General features: G+C 36.3%; 2 protein-coding genes across 2 annotated transcripts; both read right to left on the bottom strand.

Moving 5' to 3' along the window:
• Window positions 1-8553: 8553 nt before the first annotated feature.
• On the bottom strand, window positions 8554-8880 carry LOC126701033 (secreted RxLR effector protein 161-like). The gene has a single exon (XM_050399180.1). It carries the CDS (start codon window positions 8878-8880, stop codon window positions 8554-8556), a length of 327 nt encoding a protein of 108 aa, XP_050255137.1.
• Window positions 8881-9317: 437 nt separating this feature from the next.
• LOC126701032 (uncharacterized) lies at window positions 9318-9716 on the bottom strand. The gene has a single exon (XM_050399179.1). The coding sequence runs from the start codon at window positions 9714-9716 to the stop codon at window positions 9318-9320; it is 399 nt and encodes a 132-aa protein (XP_050255136.1).
• Between the last annotated feature and the right edge of the window lie 1557 nt (window positions 9717-11273).

The raw sequence follows: 11273 nt of genomic DNA, 5'->3' as shown, positions 1-11273 counted from the left end.
GAAGTGTGCAGTAAATTGAGCGCTGAGCTCTTTGAAGGTGCTGATGGAGTTCAGTGTCAGTCGGCTGAACCAAATTCTCGCTGCGCCCTTCAGTGTTGTGGGGAAGGCCCTACACATGATGGCGTCCGCTACTCCTTGAAGGTGCATTAGGGTTTTGAAGGTCTCCAGGTGGTCCAGTGGGTCCTTGACTCCGTCATAACTGTCTATCTACGGCATGCGAAACTTACTCGGTAAAGGGTAGGAGTTGACGGTGGCGGTGAATGGCGAGTCAGTTCGGTTGATAAGTTCGTCAAGATCGCTTAATACTTGCCCCTTAAGAGCGTTCATCATAACCTCCATTTGTTCCTTCATGGCCTGCATCTCCGCGATAATAAGTGGCGGAGTGGTTTCTGCGAGTGAGGGGATGCTTATGTTCTGTCGTTCTGGTTTGTTCGAGGCGTTGCTGGCCTGGGGTCCCTCCTGGTTTCTTCTGTCGGCACTGGTTCCTTCTTGATCTGTTCCTTGGTTGTCTGGCACGGCGTTCTTTTGGTGCAATTGCTCTTCTAGGTCGCAGTTTTGTTGGGTGAGGCGTTCCACGGCCGCGGCGAGAGTCTTGACTTGCTTCTCGAGGGCAGTCGTGGGTGGTTCTTCTTCTTGAATGTCGTTAGTGGTTGCCATTGAGCGGGTGAGCACCATGCGACTTTTGTGTGGGAAGCGGTAATATGACTTTACACTATGCAATCCCCACAGACAGCACCAACTGATGATGCCGAAAATACCACGAGTAAGCCGCACAGTCCTCGCGCACTACAAACGGCATCTGCACAATGAAAAGAAAGGACCTAGCAGAGAGTACCGATGTGGTACCGGCCAAACACCCTCCGAAGGTCAAGTCAGAATTATTCTCATTGCTCTAGAGTGCTAGAAAGGGTTATGCGTACCTTGGTTTGTGAGGGAGTATGGTTTTTATAGTAGTAGGGCTTGCCCCATTTTCCTTGGAGTAGAAGTCTTTTCCTTATAAGAGTCTCCTTGGGCGTATTTTGCGGGATTCTTTCCGTATAGGAGTCCTTAGGTTTCATGTAGCATGGGGAGCAAGTTATTTACTTATACACGCAAACGTGGTGATCAAGCATTCAATGACTGACGCCGTCAGTCTATGTTGTTCCGTCAGATTAAGAATCGTCAGCTTCAAGATGTCGGGCAACTTTATGGTACTATATGTGGAGTTCCTTCACTCTATAACGCCGTCAGCTCTTTAGAAATGCTGACGGCAAAACATGTCCCGTCACCCTAGCCCTTCACTTATTTTATCCTCATCAATTTGTACATATCAACATAAAGAGGACGTTATTAAAGAAAGAGAAATTGGCTAAAAACACACCAATTATCAAAATTTAATTGTCTTTAGTTGAGCTTCTGTGTCCTTTAGAAAAAAAATTAGAAAATACTTTGAAATCATCACCGATTTTTATTTTTATCATTATGGCTCATACCGCATAAAATAACAATAAAAATAACCTACAAATTATGATTTCTAACACAAATTTAAAAAAAAAAAAAATAGCTAACTTCATAAATAATCAATTAGAATTTTTTTTTTTTTTTAGTTCTAAAACAAAATACATTCAAAACTTTCCCAAACCAAAATCCAAAGACTCAAAATGAATCATAAGCTTCGCAAAATCAACAATGTCTAACTTCAACATCAAAACCGTAAGCTAACATCACTAAATAAAATCGCAAACCCCCTTCCTTGGTCATAGCCCACCTTACTACTGAGATATATCAAGTGAACACCCATGTCAACCGTATTGCTAGATGGTAGGCTTGCCTTGGTGGCTTTCTGAAGTCTCTCTCTCCTCCTCTCGAGGCATCCGAGGACGACGATGACTCTGACGACGATGATGATGATGAGGATGGAGATGCTATCTCTTCCAACATTGACAAGATGTCTACTTGATACTCTTACCCTTTGTCACTCATGACAAAAAGGGGAAGTAGTTTTGGATATGAAAGTATTCTTACTTAGGGGGAGGGTTAGTATATGAGATTTTTGTTAGGGGGAGTGTACATTGAGGGATGTAGTGAGGATTTGATGTATTTTTTTCCTTTTTCTCTATTTCAGATACATCACATCTTCTATATTGGTCTTGTGACGGTTTTGACATACATTGTACTTATATTCTTTATATATTGATGTATGTTCTTTCACCTATCTTTACATATGTTGTTTCTTTTCTATCTTTATACACATGTTTCTTATATTATGTATGCAATCTATTATTTCTGTTTCACACTAAGATGCCTTGATGAGTTTTGTTTAAAGTGTTTCAGAAATATAGGTTGTCAAAGTCTACTTGTCATAAACTCACTTCTTGCAAATTTTTTTAAGAGTTTGTGTTAGGATAGATTTTATTGTATTTAACGAGTATGAGTTGAGTGATTTATGACTTCTCTCATATGTTCATTTGTTTGTTGTGGTTTTGTCAAGGATTGCCAAAGGAGGAGATTGTTAGGACATATGTTTTTCACATGTTAGGAACATATGTCACTATTTTATGTAACTGGCTAATCTTTTGACAAAACGTACTTTACTTGTATTTGGGTAGATCTAGGATGTGTTTAATGTTTCAAGAAACAAGGTCTCAAGTTCAAGCATTAAAGTCATGCAAGACTATCCAAGAATCAAGTGTGAAAGTGCTACTTATTAAAGCTCGATTGCTAGCTCAACAGCTAGCATCTATCAAGGCTTAGCGATTTGTCTAAATCCTATAGCTCGACAACTGTGCGACAGATAGGTATTTGTTGAGGTTTATGAAAAACAAATTTTTCAGTTCTGTTTTCACCCAATCTGTGAATGTATGTTTGGGCTTTCTTTTCTCACAACCATAAACATATATAAGGATTATTTTAAGGGCCGTAAAAGGTTATAGAAATTGCACAAGAGCAGAATTGCACAAGTGTGAAGAAAAGTGTGATCGAAAACCTAGTTTGCCATAGTTCTTCTTTCTCTTTAAGAAGCTGCTGTGTTTGTACACCATAGGGTTTTGTGACCAAGCAAATTCATGATCTTCATCGTTTATATAAACTGAAGAACTTTGCAACCAACATCCATCTCAAGTTAGTGATCAAGTCACGTACTAGGATCCGCGCAATTAGTTAGTTATGTACTGAGAGCTATGCATTGAAAATGAGAGATTTTCACTATAGAAAAAGTCCAATTGGGTATTAGGGTAAGGGTTCAACTGTAGGTTGGTATAAGGTACTAGGATTCCTTTACTTGTAACCGCTTGTTTTGATAATAATGGATTCTCGGGAGTGGTGACCTTAAAATCACCCAGTGGGGTTTTTGCCGTGTAGGTTTTCCCCATTTGTAAACAAATCACCGTGTCAATCTAATTTCCGCTACATACTTAGTTTAATTGGTAATTTGTTTGTGCTATCACGTACACTGCATGTTAATTTGATTAATTAATAAATTTGGCTAATTAATCAATTAATTCATCACAAGAGGTCAATACGTTTTTGGCCTATCAATGAAAATACAGATCAATTTTGTACGTTAAAAAAATCAAATCTATATTTAATGAAAATAAAAATTAGTTTTATGTGTTAAAAAAAAAAAAATCAGATCTGTATTTAATGAAAACACAAATCAGATCTGCATACCTATTCATGCGTCATCAAACAAAATTAACAGAAAAGATTAGAAAAGGAAAAGAAATAAACTACCTCTTGCATGAGCATGCTCTTTTTAGTAAAAGGATATTTTAGGATTCAAAGAAATTTTTTCAACTCTTTGAAGCCTAAAATATTTCGCTTACAGAAAATAAATTCCTAAGGCAAAAGCTTCCAGAACATCTTTAACGTAAGGGGGAAAAGAAGAGAAGAAAAGAGCCAAAAAGAGGGGGATTAGAAAGCGTGAAAAAGTGTGCTGAATTTTAAGAGGCATTCTCTATTTATAAAAGTGAGAATGCTTCGAAAAATTAGCTAAATTATCATAATTCTAACTAGGACGTGTCCTTATCTCTAAAAATACGAAAAGGATAAGGTTAATCTCAATCCAGAAGCCCTCAAGCCGTGCCTCGCATTTGTGCCAGTCGGCACTTGAGAAACCGATCGGCACTTGGAAAGTACCAAATGGCCCTCTTGGGTGCCAGACCCATGTTTGAGTTTTGGTCCACTTTGGACTCTTTTTTTGAGGTTTTTTTAGCCGGACTTGCACTTAGACGCGTTTTTAGTCCGTATTCTAAAAATTAAACCCCTTTTCTGGATATTCAGGTCTTTAAAGTGATAATTATCTTGTAGATAATTATTTCAAAAAGTCTTGATTATCCACAATTTTGTTGTTATCTGATTATCTACTTTATTCCCATGCATGCATGCCTATTTTTGACACTAACTAACAACCGATCACAAAATTATTTAATTAATTTTGATTGTCTAACCAATCAAAATTAATTTAAATTAATCATGCGTGGCTGGTTCCACCCAAACAAAATGCATGTTGACCGTGTAAACTTGATCATGAGATATCTTTCAATCCAACGGTCCAATTTGGAAATCCGACATACCGTCATGACTGTTAGAATCTCAAGATCATTTTTATGATATGCAATGAATGAATTAGTGCATATAATGCAATTTTGAATTTTGGGTATATGAATGGTCATTCTAGCCATCTTCCTTGATTAAATTATGGGTGAAAAATTGAGTGTATACAGTTATCACCATATTAAGGATCCTTGGACCCTTAGCAAAGTCATGGGTGGTGATGTTAAGAGTATCATTCTAAGACATGGAACACTCACAGAAGCATAAAGCAAGCTCATCCAATGAAAGAGAATGGAGACGAGGAGAGCTAGGATAATCAGGATGAGATACCCTAGGAACGCGTAATGCACCAGATTTGAGCTCCAATGTAACTACAATACATGTTCCTCTGAATACCATAGTAAACTAGGGAACAGAGGTATTGACAGCATGTATGTTGGAGTAGAACTCCTGTATAAAAATGCTAGGACATCTAATAGGTTTCTCATACAGAGGTTCCTAACCCTGAGAGCTAAATGCATCAAGTAGAGAAGTGTTTGAAAAATTAGACAGAATGACGTGGCATTTCGAGTGAATCACCCGGTCACAAAAGTTCTCCTTAAAATCCTTTTGGAATTTCAAATCACAGAACCTATCTCTAACAGAAGGAGAAGAAAAATAAGAAGCAGAACCATGACGAGATATCAAGTTCCTAGAAGGGATAGATTTCTTGGGTGATATAGTAAGAAAATTAAGGAAAAGAAAATAAACACACCAGAACACGCACTTGAAAGAATGAAGAAAGAAAGGAATGATGCATGGGAATGCATGAGCATGTGACGTGCAAAAAATAAGAGCATCATGGGCAAAACCCAATTTTAACTATAGCACTCACAATCTATTAACAAACACACAACCTAAATTGCATGAAAGCATGATTATAATGCTTGAGAATGCAATGCATGATCATGTGAGAACAAAACAACAAAGCCCAACCTAAAAATTTTCACAAAAACCCCCCAAATTTCCCAAAAATTTGGAAAAACCTAGGTCTAAATGCATGAAATGCATGAAAGATGAAGAAAAGAAAAGATTAGGACCACTTACCAATGAATTAAAGCTTGGAATAGGCCAAAATCAAGGTTGGAAGAAGGATTTTGGTGAAAAAAAAAAGGTTTTATATCAAGAGAGAAGTATTGAAATGTTTAAGTGAGAATGAAACCGGGTTGACCCTCGAGTATATATAGAAACAGGCATCTCAATAGATCAAGCAAGTATTAAGGAGGCATTGAGAATAAAAGCTAGATGTATCGAGAGGCGTTGAGGAGATGTCAACGGCTAAAAACTTTGATGTATCGTGGTAGGTGCCGAGTAGGTATCGAGCAAACAATGAGTTTAGAAATTTGGCTCAATGTATCAGGCTATGTGTCAAGAGGTATCAAGAAAACCCAAAAAAGCTTCAATAGAAAAGACTTGTGTCGAAAGGTATCGAGAGGTGTCGAGATTACTATCGAGCTGGTATCGAAATGCACAGAAGCATGAATTTTCAAGGGAGAAAAGGCATGATATGAATGCAAACAAGATAAACACCATACCAAACACCATAGAAGCATGTAAAGCGCTCAAATAAAAAAAATAAAATCTAGATGCAAAGCATTCTTAGATCCTAAACACTAAACAAGTTTAACCAATTTTATATTCAAAAACAAGTTAAAACAGTTTAGTAAGCTTGTACTACCACATGTATTCCTTGTGATAGCCAAATCACACTATAGTTGTACAATAGTATCAAGAGTAGCAAAGAATTGTGTGTTGTGTGTGAAACTTTTGCAAGAAATCACAAGTTTTTCATCATATGAAAATAATGATATAAGAGAATTAAGAAACATTCACACACAATCATGACTATTTGATGGGGACCATTACCTTTAAGGTACATCATATACTCCCACATCTCCTAGAAACATGCTTGCAACCATGTATAAAAGCATTTTTTTTTTTTTAATGTTCAATTAGTGTATAAAACACCTTGAACGTTTAAACCTCCAATTTACAAAATACCAATTCAAACTTAATATCAAATAATTAATGTGCGAAATATGACTATAAGCTTAATACAGAATTGTTAAAAAATCTAAACCAAATAAAATCACATCCATAGTAGAAATTAAATGGCAAAGATTAAGGGAAGAGAGATGCAAACAGAAGGACAACACAATGATATGTTATCGAAGAGGAAACCAAAGCCCTCGACGTAAAACCTCTCTGCCACCCTCCAAGCTATAAACAATCCACTAAAGAATGTAGTTGGAATACATGAACAGTAGAAGACCCTCCAAGCCTAATCTACCCAATGTACCTAAACCCTCCAAGCTCCTACTCTAATGAGGTTACGCCGAACCTATTTCTTCTTTAGTTTACCGGATTCTGCTATAAACCATAGCATCAACCAATATGAAATTGGTCCCTTCTTAACTGCTTCCCAAAGCACCAAACAACCTTTTCACAGATATGGGTATGGTGAGAAAAGGTTTTGGTAATGTACCTCTCAAGGATGTAACAATGGAGAGAGTAAGAGTAAAGGGATTTGAAGAATCTCTATGTGAAGATTGTGGATGAGTCAATCTTGTTTTTCTCTAGGGTTTCTCTCTAAAAATTCTCTTTGGCAGCTCTCTACATTTCGTGGGTATAAGGGGTATATATACTAAGGTGAGAAAGGAATGTGAAGAGTTAGGTTTTTCAAAACAGAGCTGGCTGGCGGCTTGACCTCGTGACTTAACTGAGTCGCGAGTTCCAGCCGCGAGGTTACTGAATGGCCAGTCTGTACCTTTTGTCCTGTAGTGCTCCAGCTAGCATGACGCTTCAACTTCTGGCATGCTTGGCACGTGTGTAACTTCTAGCAGCTTGCAAGGCGCGAGCCACCCACGAGATCCAATCGCAAGTCCCTGCTTCTTTGCACAATCTTGAGCATCTCTTCACACTCTCTCACACAATACCCTTACATGATTCCCACCTAAATACAGGGTTACTAATTGCTAAAAATACAAGCAAATTTGACACGAAATAAAGTCAACAAGATGGTTGATAAAATTTCAACCTTACATGATTCATTTTGCTTTTTCATGTCCTTTGCATATTTTTCTTTTAACTATAACAAGGCATATAAATGTTTTTTCATGTTCTTTGCATATTTTTATTTTAAGTATAACAAGGCATATCATGCATGGGCATATAAGAAAGAGAAAAGAAATACCCATTTATGTTAGCCAAACATCTTTTTCTTGCTGTGCAAGTGTTACACCTTACCAAGCATGGCTTATATGAATTGCACACAGATGTTTTATAATTGACGAGTTTTAGTGGTAAGATGGTTATTTATGCCTTTCTCTTAGGATTTTTTAGTCCTTCCCATCAAAAGGAGTAATATAGATATAAATGATAAAAGATTAACCAAATTATACAAATCACACAATAAGCCACAAAGCTCACATTGCTTAATTGTGCATGAAGATGCTCATCCAAGCTACAAACGATACAAAGTTAAGAAACCTTATTTCATTGGCCATACAAGGTACACAAGTACCAGTATACACACACACTGTTTTTGTATTTTTCAAATTTTTCTTTTTTTATTGAAAGTAATAAACAAAACAAACAAACAAACATATTAAAAAGTAGTAAAAACTAAATGCAAATGCATGAAGAAGAAGAAGAAAGAAGATTACTCCAAAGAGATTACACCAATGTTTTGGCACATGAATTCAAAACAACCATCGAAAGGTTTTGTGAAGAGGTCAGCATTTTGATCATCAATGTTAATGAACTCAAGAGTGAGAGTGTAATCTTCAACCAATCCGCGAATGAAGTGGTGTCAGATGTCAATATGTTTAGTCTAGGAGTGTTGGACGGGATTTTTGGAGATTTTAATGGTATAGGTATTGTCACAGTATATGGTGAGATGTTTTTGACAAATACCATAATCAAGAAGGAGTTTTTGCATCCAAAGGAGTTGAGTGCAACAACTACCTGCAGCAATGTATTCTACCGGGTGGTGGAGAGATATATAGGATTTTGCTTCTTACTCATCCAAGAGACAAGATTATTTCCTAAGTAAAAACACCCACCAAATGTGCTCTTACAATCATTAGCATTATTAGCCCAGTCATCGTCAGAATATCCAGCCAACACATCATTAGTGTCCTTATCATACCAAACACCAAAATTACTAGTTGATTTAACATATTTGATAATACGCTTAACAGCATTAACATGGGATTCTTTAGGATTAGCTTGATATCGAGCACAAACTCCAACATTGTAAGTAATGTTAGGTTTACTAGCAGTAAGATACGGAAGACTACCTATCATGCTTCTATATAAGGTAGGATCTACACTTTTGCCTACCAAGTCAACTAGTAAGCTTAACATTCAGACTCATGGGAGTTCTAACAGAGCTAGCAAACTCTAAACCAAATTTCTTCACAAGATTATTTGCATATTTAGATTGAGAGATAAAGGTACCTGAGTTTTTTTGTCGAATTTGAAGTCCAAGTTTAACTCTCCTATCATGCTCATCTCGAATTCAGTCTGCATCATGCTGGAAAAAGAGTGTGCAAGATCATCTTTTGTAGACCTGAAGATGATTTCATCAACATATACTTGAGCTACAACCAATTCTCCATCTACCTTCTTAATAAACAAGATTCTATTGACTTGACCTCTTGAAAACCTATTAGCCATCAAATATTCTATGAGTCGATCATACCACGCTCTTGGTGCTTGCTTCAAGCCATATAGTGTCTTCTTTAGATAAAGCACATGATTGGATAATATGGATCAACAAAACCCTTAGGTTGAGATACATAAACTTCTTCCTTGAGAAACCCATTTAGGAAGGTACTCTTAACATCCATTTGATATAACTTGAATTTAAAATGACAAGCAAGAGCAAGTAAAATCATGGATTCAATATGAGCCATGGGTGCAAATGTCTCATCAAAATCAACCCCTTCAACATATAAAACATTCGTAATGTCAGATAATCCTAGCAAGGGGATAATTCCTTTTCCTTTTATCTGGGATTTGCTTTCATCACCAAATGTAACATTGCCACCCTTTTTTGGTTCAAACATTTTAAAGAAAGAGCGGTCTCCAGTCATATGTCTTGAACAGCCACTATCAGGGTACCACAAATAGGTGTCCATTACTTTAAGGGTAGTATGCATCATGAAACATACTTCACATTTATTAGCTAGGTTATACCGTAAGTTACTTTCTCTATAACCATGTTAGGACATATGTGAATCATGTTAGAAACATGTGTCATCGAATTGGCTAATCCTTGGACAAAATGCACTTTACTTGTAATTGGGTAGATCTAGGATATGTTTAATGCTTCAAGAAACAAGAGTTCAAGTCCAAGTGTTAAAGCCATGCAAATCTGTCCAAAAATCAAGTGAAGAAGTACTGGATTCTAAAGCTCGACAGCTAGCATCTATCGAGGTTTAAAAGAGATCTTCAGCCTGATGCTCGACAATTGCTTAATAGATAACCTATTTATCAAGATTTATGAAAATTAGTTTTTTAGATCTAATTTCACACATATCCATGTATACATGTTTAGGCTTTCTTTTCTCATAACCCTAAACATATATAAGGATTATTTTAAGAGTCGTCACAGTAGATGAAAGTGGATGTAACTTAATGCAAAAGTTTTTCACAAGCATATTGTGACCAGAGTCCTATGCCCTAATTCATCTTTCTCTTGAAGAAGCTACTACGTTTGTACGCTATAAGGTTTTGTAACCAAGGAGTTTCGTGATCTTTATAATGTTGATGAACTTTGCAGCCAACATCCTTCTCAAGTTGGCAGTTAGTCATGTACTTAGATACGTGCATCGATTGGTTAGTCACGTATTGGGAGCCGTACATTGAAAATGAGAAATTATCACTACAGAATAAGTCTAATTGGGTATTGGGATAAGGGTTTAACTGTAGGTTGGTATAAGGTACTAGGATTCCTTTACTTGTAACTGCTTGTTGTGATAATAATAGATTCTCAAGAGTGGTGACCTTAAAATTGCCCAATGGGGTTTTGCCTTGAAGGTTTCCCCATTCGTAAACAAATCACCATGTCAATATTATTTTCTGATGTATATTAACTTAATTGGTGATTTGTTTATACTACCACGCATATTGCATGTTAATTGAATTAATTAATTAACTCAAGTAATTAATTGGTTAATTCATCACAAGGGATCAATACATTCTTAGCCTATCAAACCTCTACTAAATAACTTTAACCAAGCCTTTATCTTTCTTTTACTAACAACCCTGCGGATGCACCTTTTGAGACAATCTAGTCTTCTTTGAAGTTTACGTTTTTCAAGAATCAACTATTCTGGCACTTGAACTGATCTTAACAAATCATCCATATACAAAAAAAAATTCAACCAACAAAAACTTCAATTTCAAATAAATGTCAAACTTACATGTCTTGAGAAACTGAAGAAAATCAATGTTAGTGTCACAAGAGAGAATAGTAGAAAAAGATTTGTTCATGTAATTTGTATCCTTGACAACAAGGGTCAATGGATCACATAACATAGATTGAAAACCTAATTAGAGTGTGACCACTCGAATACCACTTGTTGGGTTATAGATTGACCTTAGTTATTTAATTAAATTACCCAAATTGATTAATTAAATCAAATTACATGCAAATCATGGAGGCACCAACAAATCACCAAATAAACTATTAT

The sequence above is a fragment of the Quercus robur genome, chromosome 9 (genome assembly GCF_932294415.1).
Source record: "Quercus robur chromosome 9, dhQueRobu3.1, whole genome shotgun sequence".
Taxonomy (NCBI): Eukaryota; Viridiplantae; Streptophyta; class Magnoliopsida; order Fagales; family Fagaceae; genus Quercus; species Quercus robur.
Note: the sequence above shows the minus strand (reverse complement) of the source record. Positions and strands in the feature narration are given on the sequence as shown.